This window comes from Nerophis lumbriciformis, linkage group LG30 (genome assembly GCF_033978685.3).
Source record: "Nerophis lumbriciformis linkage group LG30, RoL_Nlum_v2.1, whole genome shotgun sequence".
NCBI classification, from domain to species: domain Eukaryota; kingdom Metazoa; phylum Chordata; class Actinopteri; order Syngnathiformes; family Syngnathidae; genus Nerophis; species Nerophis lumbriciformis.
In genome coordinates, this window is record NC_084577.2 from 9691894 (window position 1) to 9711483 (window position 19590).

Here is a 19590-nt window from a genome sequence, read left to right on the forward strand (position 1 = left end):
GTTTAACGCATATAAGACAATAATATAATTTGGTGCATTACCCTATTCTGAAGACTTGCTTAAAGTGGAATCAGACTGGTTTTACAGTACTTTAGTGCTGATAAGTTCCACAACTTCGAATTTACATGGTGGAGGGAAAAAAAGTCCTCCTCTCTTTCCAAAGTGACTCGTAAGTTGAAGGTTTTTAGCTTTCTATTTTTCAAGCTTCCATTACCTGTTTGTATACCCTTTACAAGAAATACATTGGTTTGTGGAGGTTTGTTAATGATGGCAGTAGGGATGATGTTTGATAAGAAATTATCGAGTTCGAGCCCATTATCGAATCCTCTAATCGAACTGATTCCTTATCGATTCTCTTATTGAATCCAAATAGGTTGTTGTATATGGAAAAAAACACACAATATTTGGTTTAACAAAAGCTCACTTTTATTTTATAAGAAAAAAATAAAATAAAATTAATAGATGAATATTGACTGTTGTTACCCTCCTAAAAAATTAAAAAAAAATAAATTAAAAAAAAATATTGACTGTTGTTACCCAAAGTACATTAACACAAAAACAACCTGTCTCTGTGATCAATATAGGTGTATAAATAATAATATAGTGTTAAATAAAATCAGTCCCTTGGGCACAAAACTGAAAATAATACAGCTCTTCAAAAAGTGCACTTCTGCTGCTATTGGAACATCCTTCTGGGGTCCATCAGTGTGGCCTCCTCCAGGAATGACTGCATGTCCTTGTCCTGGAGGGAAAATGAGGGACAGACACAGTATAGAATTAGGGAGGAAATTAGCTGAATGTGAAGACTAGGGTGTCTGTTATTAAGTCTTTAGCATTAATATGTGGAATTAAATGATGGAATGGATTAATTAATGAAGTTAAACATTGTACTGATATGATCCACTTTAAGAGGTTGTTCAAATTAATAGTGCTTACAAAGTACAAAGAAGAATTATGAGAAATACCTTCAACCTTATTGAAAATAAGATATTCTCAGTATATTAATAATGACTGAATTAATTAATTAACTCCTCTCTGAGCTGCCACCTTACCGTGGTAGAGGAGTTTGCGTGTCCCAATGATCCTAGGAGCTATGTTGTCCGGGGGCTTCCATTCCCCCTGGTAGGGTCTCCCAAGGCAAACAGGTCCTAGGTGAGGGATCGGACAAAGAGCAGCTCGAAGACTTCTATGGAAATGCAAGAACCGAGACTCAGATTTCCCTCGCCCGGACGTGGGTCACCGGGGCTCCCCTCCGGAGCCAGGCCCGGAGTTGGGGCACGATGGCGAGTGCCTGGTGGCCGGGCCTGTCCCCATGGGGCCCGGCCGGGCACAGCCCGAAGAGGCAACGTGGGTCCCCCCTCCAATGGGCTCACCACCCATAGCAGGGACCATAGAGGTCGGGTGCAATGTGAGCTGGGCGGAAGCCAAAAGCAGGGCACTTGGCGGTCCGATCCTCGGCTACAGAAGCTAGCTCTTGGGACGTGGAACGTCACCTCGCTGGGGGGGAAGGAGCCTGAGCTAGTGCGCGAGGTAGAGAAGTTCCGGTTGGATATAGTCGGACTCACCTCGACGCACAGCAAGGGCTCTGGAACCAGTTCACTCGAGAGGGGCTGGACTCTCTTCCACTCTGGCGTTGCCAGCAGTGAGAGGCGACGGGCTGGGGTGGAAATTCTTGTTGCCCCCCGGCTCAGAGCCTGCATGTTGGAGTTCAACCCGGTGGACGAGAGGGTAGCTTCCCTCCGCCTTCGAGTGGGGGGGACGGGTTCTGACTGTTGTTTACGCTTACGCGCCAAACAGCAGCTCAGAGTACCCACCATTTTTGGATTCACTCGCGGGAGTACTTGAGGGTGCTCCCCCGGGTGATTCCCTCGTTCTACTGGGGGACTTCAATGCTCATGTTGGCAGCGACAGTGAAACCTGGAGAGGCGTGATTGGGAAGAATGGCCGCCCGGATCTGAACCCGAGTGGTGTTTTGTTATTGGACTTTTGTGCCTGTCACGGATTGTCCATAACGAACACCATGTTCAAGCATAAGGGTGTCCATATGTGCACTTGGCACCAGGACACCCTAGGCCGCAGTTCTATGATCGACTTTGTAGTTGTGTCATCGGATTTGCGGCCTCATGTTTTGGACACTCTGGTGAAGAGAGGGGCGGAGCTTTCTACCGATCACGTGGTGAGTTGGCTGCGATGGTGGGGGAGGATGCCGGACAGACCTGGCAGGCCCAAACGCATTGTGAGGGTTTGCTGGGAACGTCTGGCAGAGTCTCCTGTCAGAGAGAGTTTCAATTCCCACCTCCGGAAGAACTTTGAACATGTCACGAGGGAGGTGCGACATTGAGTCCGAGTGGACCATGTTCCGCACCTCTATTGTCGAGGCGGCTGATTGGAGCTGTGGCCGCAAGGAAGTTGGTGCCTGTCGTGGCGGTAATCCTAGAACCCGTTGGTGGACACCGGCGGTGAGGGATGCCGTCAAGCTGAAGAAGGAGTCTTATCGGGTTCTTTTGGCTCATGGGACTCCTGAGGCAGCGGACAGGTACCGACAGGCCAAGCGGTGTGCGGATTCAGCGGTCGCGGAGCCAAAAACGCGGACATGGGAGGAGTTCGGGGAAGCCATGCCGCCGCCTAAGGAAGGGGAAGCAGTGCACTACCAACACCGAATATGGTGAGGATGGTGTTCTGCTGACCTCGACTGCGGAAGTTGTGGATCGGTGGAGGGAATACTTCGAAGACCTCCTCAATCCCACCAACACGTCTTCCTATGAGGAAGCAGTGCCTGGGGAGTCTGAGGTGGGCTCTCCTATTTCTGGGGCTGAGGTAGTTAAAAAGCTCCTCGGTGGCAAGGCCCCGGGGGTGGATGAGATCCGCCCGGAGTTTCTTAAGGCTCTGGATGCTGTGGGGCTGTCTTGGTTGACAAGACTCTGCAGCATCGCGTGGACATCGGGGGAAGTACCTCTGGATTGGCAGACCGTGATGGTGGTTGCTCTCTTTAAAAAGGGGAACCGGAGGGTGTGTTCTAACTATCATGGGATCATACTCCTCAGCCTTCCCGGTAAGGTCTATTCAGGTGTACTTGAGAGGAGGTTACGCCGGATAGTCGAACCTCGGATTCAGGAGGAACAGTGTGGTTTTTGTCCTGGTCATGGAACTGTGGACCAGCTCTAAACTCTTGGCAGGGTCCTTGAGGGTGCATGGGAGTTTGCCCAACCAGTCTACATGTGCTTTGTGGACTTGGAGAAGGCATTCGACCGTGTCCCTTGGGAAGTCCTGTGGGGAGTGCTCAGAGAGTATGGGGTTTCGGACTGTCTGATTGTGGAGGTCCGCTCCCTGTATGATCAGTGTCAGAGCTTGGTTCGCATTGCCGGCAGTAAGTCGGGCACGTTTCCGGTGAGGGTTGGACTCCGCCAAGGCTGCCCTTTGTCACCGATTCTGTTCATAACTTTTATGGACAGAATTTCTAGGCGCAGTCAAGGCGTTGAGGGGATCCGGTTTGGTGGCTGCAGGATTAGGTCTCTGCTTTTTGCAGATGATGTGGTCCTGATGGCTTCATCTGGCCAAGATCTTCAGCTCTCACTGGATCGGTTCGCAGCTGAGTGTGAAGCGACTGGGATGAGAATCAGCACCTCCAAGTCCGAGTCCATGGTTCTCGCCCGGAAAAGGAGATCTTGCCCCAAGTGGAGGAGTTCAAGTACCTTGGAGTCTTGTTCACGAGTGAGGGAAGAGTGGATCGTGAGATCGACAGGCGGATCGGTGCGGCGTCTTCAGTAATGCAGACGCTGTATCGATCAGTTGTGGTGAAGAAGGAGCTGAGCCGGAAGGCAAAGCTCTCAATTTACCGGTCGATCTACGTTCCCATCCTCACCTATGGTCATGAGCTTTGGGTTATGACCGAAAGGACAAGATCACGGGTACAAGTGGCCGAAATGAGTTTCCTCCGCCGGGTGGCGGGGCTCTCCTTTAGAGATAGGGTGAGAAGCTCTGTCATCCGGGGGGAGCTCAAAGAAAAGCCGCTGCTCCTCCACATCGAGAGGAGCCAGATGAGGTGGTTCGGGCATCTGGTCAGGATGCCACCCGAGCGCCTCCCATGGGAGGTGTTTAGGGCACGTCCGACCGGTAGGAGGCCACGGGAAAGACCCAGGACACGTTGGGAAGACTATGTCTCCCGGCTGGCCTGGGAACGCCTCGGGATCCCCCGGGAGGAGCTGGACGAAGTGGCTGGAGAGAGGGAAGTCTGGGCTTCCCTGCTTAGGCTGCTGCCCCCGCAACCCGACCTCGGATAAGCGGAAGAAGATGGATGGATGGATGGATGAATTAATTAATTACATATTACAAAACTGTTGTATATACTAATTCACAGATGTTATTTTATTATAAAAAGGTCAGTAAATGATGTATATATTTGTAAACGCTCTGAAGTGGGAAAGGGGTAGGATTAAATAAGCTTTACTTCTTCCTACTCCTTTTCGGACATGATGTAAAGTGAAATGATATGAAACTGTGATGTGTTATGCTGTAAGTGTGTTCATGTGCGAAATAAACTAAAGAAAGAAAGCACTAGTTTATTAGACAGACCTGCAAACTCTGGAGTGGTGTAGGCTACAAGATACCTTTAACGTTATCAGGCACATACAAAAAGGATAACGTTACTGTTAGTCACTGACTATGCTTAGGTAACGTTAGTCTAGCTAACATTACTGCAGTCCTGGTTGACATAAGAGACGTTATTTTAGCCTAAAGGCTACGAGTGAGCAGATATGGAAATTAACCGGCAACAGTTAACGTTAGTTACTCACCAGCACTATCACTGGAATTGGTGCTGCAGGTTGAAGCAGAGGAAGAGGGGTTTGCTTCGTCATCTCTGTCGCTGCTTCTCCACGACACCTTTCTTTAACTTTCAGGTTATGTACGGCCTGAACATGTTTCATCATGCTTGTTGTACTTCCTTCCTTACATGAGAGCGAAGCCTGGCAATAATTGCAGATAGCCGTTTCCTTGTCGTATTTTTTTGGAAAATGAAGCCATGCCTAGAGCCGTTTTATCCGGTCCGTTGTTGTTGCTGCTTCTGTATCTGCCGCCTAATGACTGAGCTATGTCATTTCCTGGGACGTGCCACAAGGCATTCCTTGTGGAACGGGATTCGTTCCCAGGGATTCGAATAAAGAACCAACTCTTTTTCTTTACTATAGTGGCCTCGATAACGGGAACCGGTTCTCAAAAAGGGATTCGAGTCCATGGAATCGGTTCTTTTCTTATCGAACAACCGGGAGAACCGGTTTCGAACATCGTCCCTAAATGGCAGGGAGTTTTACATTGAACAGAGTAGGAAAGAGATTGACAAGGCTTCAGTTTCCATATAATTTTCCGCTTTGGCATGTCCCGCTTTGTCCAAGCTGCTTGTAATCTGAGTTCGACGGCCATAGACCTGGACCTTTCTTCTTCTGGGTATTGGACCTCCGCGAGGATTATGTCCTTCTTCTACCTTTCAGTTTATGCCACTGATATGTCCGCTGCCCATATGCATCCTGATCTAGTAGTGACGCCTGCCCTTCTGACCTTTTCATCAGTGAAGTTTTAATACAGCAACACAATCCTGCATTTTGACACCTTGAACTCTTCAACTACTGATGATTGTGTAGTTGTAACTGACCAGACCTAAACTTTCTTTGTAGCCCCGACCTTAATTTTTCTTTGTCTGCCTGTTTCTCTGTCCTAGAAACATTGCGTCTGTCAGTCAGGGATGCATCATACCATTTACTTAAGCACCTAACTGACGGTAAGATCTCCGCCTCGACTCGCAGCTGGAAAATACTGGTTACTTTCTCTCTTCTTGATTTCTTTGGCTTGAATTACATCTGAGCCCACGTTGCCAAGTCATCAAGTGTCTTCAGGTTTGATCTTGCTTGCGCATTGGTTATAGTTGTCAAGTAAGGTATTCCATAAAGTCTCTTATTGGAGGTTGGTGGTTGCCAGACGCCCTTAAAGACCCTCTGGATTCATTTACTGTTGCTGTTATGAGCAGGTTCATTCACATCACAAACAAGATAGATGAGACGGTGCAGCCTGTCTAAATACCCTTTTCAAAGTCCTGCCACTATGTTGTGTAATGGCCAGTTTTAAATCGTTGCTTGAATTCTCCGAAGTCGATGATAATCATTGATCCATACAGACACCAATTGGCTAGGTCTCTTTGGCCTCTCTGATTGGCTGGTTGAGGATGCCCGTATGTTCCAAGCAAGTCAAAAAAATAAAAAGATACAGTATTGACATTAAGTATAAATGCTGTGCTGTCTTTGCACGAAGTGATTGATATAAACTTGACAGTGTCGCATTGTAATCTGTTCAACAAGAAGTTAACTCGACCTGTCCAGGGTGTACCCCGCCTTCCGCCCGAATGCAGCTGAGATAGGCTCCAGCGCCCCCCGCGTCCCCGAAAGGGATAAGCGGTAGAAAATGGATGGATGGATGAAGAAGTTAACTCGCGGGATGTCACATAAACCGAAAGTGAAAAAGAACTGATCACCCAATTTCAGGGTTTGATGTACAGAGGCATTAAAATTGTAATACAATTGTAAGACTTAGTCGATAGTCAATACATGAATCCATCAAACGATACTTAACAGTTTTTCCTCATATACATCAGATTAGGCAAAAGAAATGTACGAATTTGACATGAATTCACTTGTCTTTATACAGTGGACTGCATATACTAGGGTGGCTTTCATAGTTTGGATCTCTTGCTTATCTTTATTTTCAAAAGAGAGAAACTGTATCAGGGCGTGGACAGAGGGTAACATAATCAGAATCAGAATCCGGTTTATTTGGCCAAGTATACTTGCATATACAAGGAATTTGTCTTCGGCAGTTGTTAGCTCTCCAAACATACAACAAATAGACAAGTATACATTCACTGAGAAAGCAAGTGCTCTAGGTGCATACTTTACAGCAAGACATATACTAGTCACCTATCAACATTTTATACAAGTAAGACTTTACAAGATTTAGTGCAAAGTACAAATATATACGTAAGAGAAATTATAGTGACAAAAAATGTAGAGAAAGAGTAGTGCAAAAAAAGCCAGGCGGCACTGACATGAGTTGTTAGCTCTATAAAGGATGTCAGGACCTTTGAAGGTATTCTTTATCAGTCCCCACGTGTTTGCTGTTAGAATAGATGGCATAGTGTTGTTTTGTTTTCAAATGAGTAGGTATGCAGTAGCAGTTTTTGATGACTGAGACGTCAATCATGTAGTTTATTTTTGGACTATAAGGCACACTTAAAATCTTTTCATTTTTCTCAAAACCCGATGCGCCTTGCATACAGTATGTATTAATTCTGGTTGTGCTTATCCTGGTTGTGGTACAAGATGTAATGATAAGTGTCTCCAATTTATGGCTGTCACACATAATAGACTCTTGTGTATTGCAGGTTAATGTCTGTTCAATAAATGACGCTATCAAGTACTGGTAAGCAAGCAAGAGCAAAACCTTGATGTTGCATTAAGAATATAAAATATTACACACAGCACTAATAAGTCTGTCAAAATGTTTTAGTATGACTTTGGTCAGCAACGAAGCCGCACCTTTTGATCGAGTGTTGGAGCATTATGGCTACCGTAGTCAGAGATACTGTGCTTCAACATACGGGTATTATTATGGTGTGTGTTTCAGGACCCCAAAATGGCACTTATTAGGAAACATATTATTTGGTGTTTTTTTTCTCGTGCTATTATGCAAAACCAACTTTTTCTTACCGTACACACAGCGCTCATAAATCTGTCAATGTTTTAGTAGGACTTTGTTATACTACGAAGCCGTACAGTTTGATGGACTGTCTGAGTATTACGGCTACCGCAGTCAGACGTACTGAGCTTCAATATACGGGTATTAGTATGGTGCGTGTATAAGGACCCCAAAAGGGCACCTATTGAGAGACATTATTTGGTGGGGGTTTTTTCGACTTCTTATGCAAAGCCAACTTTTTCTTACCTATTGGTACCTGCTGTTGTGTATTTGTTGATTTGTTTCTTTGACTTGCTCTTCAGCTTCCTCTCCTACGCATCTTTCTTAGTTGTGATTGTTGGAGGGCAGGATGTTGATTGCTGAGCGGCGATCAAACACGCATGTCAACTGTTTAATTAAACTTATGTTTATTCTTGTGTGTGCAAAGCAGAAACAAGGCATAGCAATATATTAACTATTAATCCTGTGACAAATACTACTTGAACCGACGGTGGAAATGCTTGTAACTTATAGTATGCTCGCAACTTAAAGCATAACATATAGCCAAAAGACAGCTTGTATCTCAAATTACTTCTAAGTTAAGGTACTTGTAAGTCTAATTTGCAAAATTGGCTAAGACGGATGTATTTTTTAAATAAGGTTAAAAACGTTATAAAGATGAATCCTCGTGTCGTTATGAATTATTAATATCAACTATTTTCTGTTTACATGATACGTTTTTGCTTTATTACTCAAATTGTGCTGTTTTTATCTCTAAATGCTACACAGTTTATTTTTCTACCCTCTCTAAATGTTGGTATTTAGTTTGGCAGATATGTACACAGTCCTTAAAATTACAGATGAGGAAAACTTCCAATTGAAGTTGTTTATAATCTCCACTGTCCCATTGACAGGATAACAAAAAACATTTTAATTTGTGAAAACAAATTACATTTTAATGTAGCAAAGTTGACATAAAACAAGATGCATTTCCACTTACAGGTGGGTGCCACAAATAAATGAAGGTATGGAAAACACTAACGCTTACTGTTATTTGTCATTCTTCTCCTAGGTCAGTCACAGACCCCAGGAATGGGAAGCGCGTTGCTCTCAAAAAGATGCCCAATGTCTTCCAAAATCTTGTTTCTTGCAAGAGGGTATTTCGAGAACTGAAGATGTTATGTTTCTTTAAACATGAAAATGTAAGTGCACAATATATTTTGTACAAATACCTCATTGTTTATTGCAGGTGCTAAGGCACACATACTTTTGTGGCGATGGAGGTCATGGTCAGGGTGGTTGCCGAGGCAGTGACAAAATGATGTAAAATTTGCATAATTGGCTATGATGCATGCATTTTTGATAAGGATAAACAATGTTTACATATATTTAACGCAGGACAGTTGCTAGGAATTCGGGGCCCCCTAAAACAATATCTGTGGCCCCTCTACCCTATTCATTACGTGTGTGTGTGTGTGTACAGCGAGCAGTGGGCCCTTATTTTTGTCATCAGCTTTCCCTCCATATGATATGGCACTGATTTAATCAGAAGTCTGTGTTATTTGTCTCAACATGTTTCTTTTATTTTTACATTGTATAATTTTGCTGTATTTTTCATGTTACTGTTTTTTTCACATTTCTTACTTGTAGCGACCTGCCACAAGTATTTTAGTATATTGGAAATATGTTTTTATTTTACTGTAGTTTGACTAACCACTGGTTTTAACAGCTCCCGAGAAGACTTAAGTAAAATTTTACTTACAAAATGATTAAACTAATTGGGTGAATAACACAGGCCAAAACATCTGACATGCGCGACACATACAAAACTAATCAGACTGCTTGTGCACCCCCTCTTAGATACATGGAATATGGCTATCTTTAGTAAAAAGCAATCACATTAAACCATGCTACTTATCAGTCTTGTTCACAGGAATTAACGCTCCCATATTATACTGTACATATTTTTTTTTTTTTTAAATGTTTCAAAGTCTCAGAGGTCCCACTAAATCAATTTAAATTGTTTTCCAGAATCTCACTTGATGCTAGAATTTTTAAAAGTATTTTTAGTAAGCCCTACAGTGAACTTGCAGTTTTGTGTCAATATCTTGTCATCCCCATGAGCTGTGTTAGTCCATGCCTCTCTCAATTTGGAAAAGTCGTAGTGATCTTGTCTTTAAAAGAAAAACATACAAATGTGTCAACGATGTTTCAACTTTCTCCCCAGGTGCTCTCGGCTCTTGACATCCTTCAACCTCCACACATTGACTACTTTGAGGAAATGTATCCTTCAGAATGACTAAATTTCCCTAATCGGATGTATTGCAGTAATTTCCTGTTGTTTAATCCCATCAGGAAAAACCCAAGGTTAGACTATGGATTCATAGTTCATGTTCATCTACATCTGCCGTAGAGATTTTCTGTGGACACAACACAGTTCACATACCTGTACATTGTCTTTATGTGTTTGGTAAAGGCATATTAAATCTCAAAATAGGCCAAGCTTGGTATTTCTCTTTTCAATTGTAATTAAAATTTGACCCTTTTCAAATATTTTGACAGTTAACAGTCAATGGTTTTACCTCATTGAGTAAGGATCCAGCTCAGAATTGCAAGGTAAGAGCTAGTTTAGGATCTCAAGGCTATCGGGACTACAGTCATGTGGAAAAACGATGGTTAGACACTTTACTTTAATGAATTGCAATCCTGCAAGGTCCCCCTGCTCAAGAAGACACATTAAGTTTGAAGTCTGTAGTTTTACAGTCAACACCTGATTGATTCAGACAAGGCTTAGGTGAATGTGATGTAGTATATTTGGTATCAACGCCACACAATGTGTTTGAAGGCTCAATATGACCCCATCGCCATTTCTCTTTCGTCACACATCTAAGTGGAAACAGGGACCATTTTTCTACTAAGGGTACAGGGGGATTTCACCCATCAAGTGGCTGATTGACAGGGCAATTTACCATGGAAATCTTGGATGAGATTTTTTATTTTTTTTGTCCTGTCCAGCTACTCGGGCAAATTATATTGTTGATGTAGATGCCCATATTTGCTGTAGATATTTACTTTAAAAAGAGAAGTGTGGTATACTTTTCTTGTTGCCTTATTTAAATGGATTTATATTAATGTTTGGCGCAGCAGGAGGGGATAGAAAGAGAGAAAAGGTAAGACAGAGGAGGAAATTGCGTGGACGAGAGGGGGCTAAGACAGAGAGACAACAACAACAACAACAGAACAGCATCAGCAAATACAATATGTACAAATATGATACGAAAAGTGATAGCAAAGAAGCAGTTAGTGAAGTAAATATTAATAACACAGAAATGACAATGAACATGGTTGCACTACAAATGGAGCAATAAAAATACAAATAGAAATAGCACTATTGATAATGAATAATAATAATTATCTCTATTATCAACAATACAATTGTTTAAAATGCAACAATACATCCTGTATATGTAATCATAACTTAAATAAAAAAACCAGACGAAGGGAAGAAAGAAAAGCAAACTGTATTAACCTTGTAAATTGTTATAGTAACAATAGGTTAAGCTTTGTAAGTGTGCTGTGTTTTACCCAGTTTCCCCGAAGGTACTCCTTCTCAAATAGTGGGGGCGGGGGGTGCGGAAACATGTTTTTTTTGCTGTACCAGAATATGATGAAGCATATGTAGCACTTGGCTTCACTGTAACCACAGTGGGAGACGAAGAAAGACCAGTGTGTTGTTTATTTCATTGTTAACAAGCTTACAGTGTTATGCTGAAGTATAGTTCTAACAATTTTATAGACAAATGTACTATTTACAATCATGGTGGAGAGCAGAGGGCGTGAAATATCTTCTTCTCCCTAAGGGGGGCGTAACAGAAAATATTTGAGAAGCAATGGCCATAGGGGAACAACGTTAATATACAAAACCCAAAACCAGTGAAGTTGGCACGGTGTGTAAATAATAAATGAAAACAGAATACAATGATTTGCAAATTTTTTTCAACTTATATTCAATTGAATAGACTGCAAAGACAAGATACTTAACGTTGGAAGTGGAAAACTTTATTATTTTCAAATATTAGCTAATTTGGAATTTGATGCCTGCAACAAGTTTCAAAAAAGCTGTGGACATCACTGCCAAAGCAGCAAGTTTTAACAACTATATCCAAACAGCAATGGACATATGCATGCCTGTGCGACTGAACAAAATTACAAATGCGGACAAACCATGGATGACAGATAAAACAGGCTATAAAGAAAAGACAAAAAGCCCACAATAAATGGGGGAAAATGGAGAGAAATCAGAAACTCCGTCCAAAGACTTATACGCAAGGCAAAGACTAGATATTATAAAAATGAAATGCAAAACCTAAAGAAAAATAACCCCAAGAAGTGGTGGGACTTTATAAATAAAGGACTAGGACTCGCTAAATCATTAACTGATAGAACAATCAAAATACAAGAAGTTGAAGAGGACAAAGCTGCAGAAGCCCTGAACAACGTCTTTGCGGAGTCATGGACTAAAGCAACGCCCTATTGTGTCTATCTCCTACCAAGAGCTACACCAAGTGACATCTGTAGCATAGGTGAGATGAAGCTAGCACTCACTCGGCTGGACCCCCAGAAAACAAGTGGGCCGGATGGCATTCCCACCTGGCTGCTGAAAGAACATGCAGAGGACCTGGCACCGGTCATCACACATCTGGCCAACTGCTCTTTCCAACAGGGGTGTGTCCCCGATGTAAGGAAAGAGTCAAATGTCTGTCCCATACCCAAAGGCCAAGACCCTGGCTCAATCTCAAACTGGCGTCCTATCTCACTAACTTCTTGTGTGGGGAAAACAATAGAACGTTTTGTGTTGAAAAAGCTTATGCCAACCCTGCTTGAAGTGTGTAAAAATCTATATGCATATATGCCTAAGCACAGTACTACAACGGCTCTAGTCAGGGCAATGCACACCTGGCTTACCGAAACCGACTCCAAACCAACGATGGTGAGAGTACTGTTTGCAGATACGTCGAGAGCTTTTGATGTAATTGACCATGGGATCCTGATGCAAAACATACTGGACCTAGGACTGTGCCCATATCTGACAGCCTGGCTACATAGTTACATCTCAGGAAGGAGACAGAGAGTGGTGGCAAATGGAGCTCACAGCCCCTGGATTGAAGTTACATCTGGGGTGCCACAAGGGGGTGTTGTCTCCCCATATGTCTTCCTCCTTTATATGGCCACCCGGGATGCTGTGTTTGAGGACACCCTTGATGTTGGATATGCAGACGACATCGGGCTATCGAGAGCGATCCCCATATCCGGCATCATGTCAGACACAACGATGTGCCAGGAGGCACAAAGGCTGGACGAATGGGCAGCAAATAAGAAAATGATACTCAACGGGAAAAAGTCGGTAGAACTCCGGATATGTTTTTGCCCGAAATCCATCACAACCTCCTGCACTGATGTTGGGGGGACAGGAGGTCCCGGTCGTGGAAACAACCAAGTACCTGGGTTACCACCTCAATCAAAACCGGACTGGAGATGTGCACATCGAGAAGGCAATAAAAACCGCCTCCAAGCGGCTGCACTACCTCACAGTCATGGCGAGACATGGACTACCTGTAGACGACTTTGTTACCATCTGCACCACTCTCATCAGGCCGTGTCTGGAATATAGCTCAGTGCTCTTAGTGGGCTGCTCCAAAAAACAACAGGCAGAGCTAGAGCGAGTAGAGCTAGAGCGAGTCCAGAAACGTGCCTGTAAAATCATTATGAGGAGAGCTGGAAACATCTCACAACCCCTACCATCACTCCAGACCAGGAGAGAGGAGTCTGCAGTGAAGCTGGTCAGGGATATGCATGATGAATAACACCCTCTGCATGACCTGCTACCTCCAACACGAGGCAGCCGCACTGCCAGGACATTGAGAAACCAACATATGCTGGCTGAACCCGAGCCCAAAGCCAAGACAAAGAGACTTAAAAACTCTACCCTGCATACTGCAATTAAACTGTATAATGACACTATCTAATTAAATAAGTAATACAGTCATATACCAGAATGCTAATAGTTTCCATGCTGCTGTTGCCCTGAAAATGTTTTTTTTCTATATAAGATACTGTCTGTTCTTTTCATTTTTTTTAAATTTTTGTTTGTTTGATATTCATTGTAAAGTTCAGCTGTTTTTTCAGTGGGGCCCTGGCTCCACTGCAAGCATGAATAGTCAAGTCAAGTCAAGTCAAGCTGGCACAAATGGCAAAAAAGACTGAGAAAGTTGAGGATTGCTCAACAAACACTTATTTGGAACATCCCACTGTTGAACAGGCTAATTGGGAACAGATGTGTGCCACGATTGGGTATAAAAGCAGCTTCCATGAAATGTTCAGTCATTCACAAACAAGGACGGGGCGAGGTCACCACTTTGTGAACAATTGCGTGAGCCAATTGTCGAACAGATTAAGAACAACATTTCCCAACCAGCTATTGAAAGGAATTTAGGGATTTCACCATCTACGGTCCGTAATATCATCAAAAGTTTCAGAGAATCTGGAGAAATCACTGCACGTAAGCGATGATATTACGGACCTTTGATCCCTCAAGCGGTACTGCATCAAAAAGCAACATCAGTGTGTAAAGGATATCACCACATGGGCTTAGGAACACTTCAGAAAACCACTATCAGTAACTACAGTTTGTCGCTACATCTGTAAGTGCATGTTAAAACTCTGCTATGCAAAGCAAAAGCCATTTATCAATAACACACAGAAACGCCGCCGGCTTCGCTGGTTTTGAGCTCATCTAAGATGGACTGATGCAAAGAGGAAAAGTGTTCTGTGGTCTCCTGTAGTAATAATAATACATCAAAACGTATGCATAACCCATGGTGCATGTGAGAGAAAGAAACAGACAGCACATAAGCGGTGCTATATATATATATATATATATATATATATATATATATATATATATATATATATATATATATATATATATATATATATATATATATATATATATATATATGTATGTATGTATGTATATGTGTGTATATATGTCTATGTATATATGTGTGTATAAATATATGTATGTATATATATATATATATATATATATATATGTATGTGTGTATTTATATATGTATGTATATACTGTATATATGTGTGTATTTATGTATGTATGTATATGTGTATATACTGTATATGTATGTATATGTATATATGTGTATATGTATATATGTGTGTATATATATGTATGTATGTATGTATATATATGTATGTATATGTATGTATGTGTGTGTGTGTATATATATATATGTGTATATATACATATACATACATATATATATATGTATGTATACATATATATGTATCTATATATGTTTATATATCTATATATGTATGTATATATGTATGTATATATTTATTTATATATATATGTATCTATATATATATATATATACCTGCTATTGGTCTTGTGGTTAGAGTGTCCGCCCTGAGATCGGTAGGTTGTGAGTTCCAACCCCGGCCGAGTCATACCAAAGACTATAAAAATGGGACCCATCAGACCAGTTCAGTTGACTTGTTCTGTCTCTATAGTATTCCTATCTTTTTTAAGTAAATACAAATTGCATACTGCTCGTTACTGCCTTGCAGTGGCTGCTGTATTACATTTTACTCACTGTGAATTCTGAGCAGATGGTGAATAGCATGTGTCTTGTTGCATATTTTTCCAAGTTTGTTTAGAGCATGGGTCTCAAACTCAATTTACCTGGGGGCCACTGGATGCAGAAACTGGGTGAGGCTGGGCCGCAAGAAAAGATTTCTTAAAAAAATCTAACATGCACTTTTTAATGAATTCACCTTCTTTGAATGCGTGGGTTCCCTCCGGGTACTCCGGCTTCCTCCCACTTCCAAAGACATGCACCTGGGGATAAGTTGATTGGCAACACTAAAATTGGCCCTAGTGTGTGAATGTGAGTGTGAATGTTGTCCGTCTATCTGTGTTGGCCCTGCGATGAGGTGGCGACTTGTCCAGGGTGTACCCCGCCTTCCGCCCGATTGTAGCTGAGATAGGCTCCAGCACCCCCCGCGACCCCAAAGGGAAAAAGCGGTAGAAAATGGATGGATGGATGAATGGCTATCCCGCCCTAGCAACATACTTGCCAACCCTCCCGATTTTTCCGGGAGACTCCCGAATTTCAGTGCCCCTCCCAACAATCTCCCGGGGCAACCATTCTCCCGAATTTGTCCCGATTTTAACCCGGACAACAATATTAAGGGCGTGCCGTGATAGCACTGCCTTTAACGTCCTCTACAACCTCTACAACGGTGTATATTGTAGCCCGGAAGAGTTAGGGCCGCATGGGATTCTGGGTATTTGTTCTGTTGTGTTTATGTTGTGTTACGGTGCGGATGTTCTCCCGAAATGTGTTTGTCATTCTTGTTTGGTGTGGGTTCACAGTGTGGCGCATATTTGTAACAGTGTTAAAGTTGTTTATACGGCCACCCTCCGTGTGACCTGTATGGCTGTTGACCAAGTATGTCTTGCAGTCACTTACGTGTATGTACAGAAGCCACATATAACATGTGACTGGGCTGGCACGCTGTTTGTACAGGTTGTAGAGGGCGCTAAAGGCAGTGCCATCACGGCACGCCCTTAATGTTGTTGTTTGGGTGAAAATCGGCAGACATTCGAGAGAATGGTTGCCCTGAAATTCGTGAGTCTCCCGGAAAAATCGGGAGGGTTGGCAAGTATGACGCTGTCAAGCGCCATTCATATAAAACTCGCGGACCGCACTAACATTACATTTTCATATTAAGGTGCGGGCCGCAAATTAACGTCTGAGACCCCTGGTTTAGAGTGTTACACCACAGATAGAGATCAGGATTTTTTTTGAATGTTCAACTTTTTTTTACACCTTTTAATCAGTCAAAGACTATTTGGCATATGGTGCACAGCATAAGCAATTTGTAAACAAAATCAACTGATTTAAAGGAAAACATGCTGGTTCAACACAGTTATAGTTCTATATGATGGTGTTGTTTATATTATACAAACCCCGTTTCCATATGTGTTGGGAAATTGTGTTAGATGTAAATATAAACGGAATACAATGATTTGCAAATTATTTTCAACCCATATTCAGTTGAATATGCTACAAAGACAACATATTTGATGTTCAAACTGATAAACATTTTTTTTTTTTTTGCAAATAATTATTAACTTTAGAATTTGATGCCAGCAACATGTAACAAAGAAGTTGGGAATGGTGGCAATAAATACTGATAAAGTTAAGGAATGCTCATCAAACACTTATTTGGAACATCCCACAGATGTGCAGGCTAATTGGGAACAGGTGGGTGCCATGATTGGGTATAAAAACAGCTTCCCAAAAAATGCTCAGTCTTTCACAAGAAAGGATGGGGCGAGGTACACCCCTTTGTCCACAACTGCGTGAGCAAATAGTCAAACAGTTTAAGAACAACGTTTCTCAAAGTGCAATTGCAAGAAATTTAGGGATTTTAACATCTACGCTCCATATTATCATCAAAAGGTTCAGAAAATCTGGAGAAATCACTCCACGTAAGCGGCATGGCCGGAAACCAACATTGAATGACCGTGACCTTCGATCCCTCAGATGGCACTGTATCAAAAACCGACATCAATCTCTAAAGGATATCACCACATGGGCTCAGGAACACTTCAGAAAACCACTGTCACTAAATACAGTTCTTCGCTACATCTGTAAGTGCAAGTTAAAGCTCTGCTATGCAAAGCGAAAGCCATTTATCAACAACATCCAGAAATGCCGCCGGCTTCTCTTGGCCCGAGATCATCTAAGATGGACTGATGCAAAGTGGAAAAGTGTTCTATGGTCTGACGAGTGCACATTTCAAATTGTTTTTTGAAATATTCGACATCGTGTCATCCAGACCAAAGGGGAAGCGAAATATCGAGACTGTTATCGACGCAAAGTTAAAAAAACAGCATCTGTGATGGTATGGGGGTGCATTAGTGCCCAAGGCATGGGTAACTTACACATCTGTGAAGGCACCATTAATGCTGAAAGGTACATACAGGTTTTGGAACAACATATGCTGCCATCTCAGCGCCGTCTTTTTCATGGACGCCCCTGCTTATTTTAGCAAGACAATGCCAAGCCACATTCAGCACGTGTTACAACAGCGTGGCTTCGTAAAAAAAAGAGTGCGGGTACCGTACTTTCCTGGCTCGCCTGCAGTCCAGACCTGTCTCCCATCGAAAATGTGTGGCGCATTATGAAGCGTAAAATACGACAGCGGAGACCCCGGACTGTTGAACGGCTGAAGCTCTACATAAAACAATAATGGGAAAGAATTCCACTTTCAAAGCTTCAACAATTAGTTTCCTCAGTTCCCAATGGTTTATTGAGTGTTGTTAAAAGAAAAGGTGATGTAACACAGTGGTGAACATGCCCTTCCCCAACTACTTTGGCACGTGTTGCAGCCATGAAATTCTAAGTTAATTATTATTTGCAAAAAAAAAATAAAGTTTGAGTTTGAACATCAAATATCTTGTCTTTGTAGTGCATTCAATTGAATATGGGTTGAAAAGGATTTGCAAATCTTTGTATTCCGTTTATATTTACATCTAACACAATTTCCCAACTCATATGGAAACGGGGTTTGTATTTTCCAGGAATAATGGGAATAATAGTTTGTCTACAAAGGGAACCAAATTGGTAATAGGCTTTAATAGCAACTTTGTGAACATTGGACTAAGTCTGGAAAATATTCCAGATCTTTAATCAATTGAGGACTTGAATTATACCATAAATAGAAATCCCAGCAATTCTCACTGATTATAAGAATAGGATATTGTAATTAAGTGTAAATCCAAATCCTCAATCACCTGTAATGGAATTCATATGGAAAAGATAAAAAAGGTTATACAATAAATCTTATAATTATTAATGTACAGCAGCAAACTATCATTTTAAAAAGGAAGATTCCTAAATAAAATAAACATATCAACATTTGTACCAGTCTTGAGACAAAGACCAGTTCCAAACTGGTTTCCTAACTCTATAATTTTTGCAAATGATTGAAAAATTATTTAACCGCAGATCAAAAGTTCATGAATGAAAGTGGAATTCTTTTAACAGTCGATACGGATACGAAGCTAAAATTTAAACACTGATGTAACTAATAAAAAAAAAACCCGAAGGTTATTAACAATGCACTAAACTGTGAACAGTTACAGTGTTTCTGGACCTAACAAAAGCATTTGATACAAATAACCATAACATTGTTTACAATTATATTGCATCAAAGGGTTGGTCTTGAATTGTGAGCTACTTAACCAAAAGGAAGTAATTCATGAGGCTGGGCAATCACACGTCAGCGCTTTAAACATATTTTGCAGTGTACCAAAGGGATCATTACTGGGACTGAAATTGTTCAGTCTCTATACAAAGGACATTTGTAAATTTACAAAAGATTTAAAGAACCAGACGCTAATACAAAATAACACAAACAAATTAAAGAGATGGTTTGACAAAAACAGACTGTCCCTGAACATAAGAAAAACTAAAATAATGCATTGCAGTAACAGTAGGTAAGAGTCAAACACAAATACAAGTGAACAGCGTAGACATTAACAGGGTAAAATAAATCACATTTTAGTCATAAAAATACATCAGAACATAAATTGGAAATCTTCTATTCAAATACACAACATAAGTTGGCAAGAAACACTTTAATAATGAATAAAGCAAAATATGTACTGGACCGAAAATCACTCCATATTCTCTATTGTTCTTATTGTATAGAAATAATGGAAATAACTACAAAAATATTCCTCATTCACTAGCCCTATTAAAAAGATGTCAGTTAGAA

The 19590-nt window shown here is 41.6% G+C and overlaps 1 protein-coding gene across 1 annotated transcript in view; it reads left to right on the forward strand.

The window, feature by feature from the left end:
- The window catches only part of nlk2 (nemo-like kinase, type 2), a 77075-nt gene that overhangs the window by 18797 nt on the left and 38688 nt on the right, over positions 1-19590 (forward strand). Inside the window, exons 2-3 of the mRNA XM_061925511.1 lie at positions 8792-8921; positions 9947-10002. Of these exons, the coding sequence (XP_061781495.1) occupies positions 8792-8921; positions 9947-10002 (186 nt within the window). The remainder of the gene's footprint in view (positions 1-8791; positions 8922-9946; positions 10003-19590) is intronic.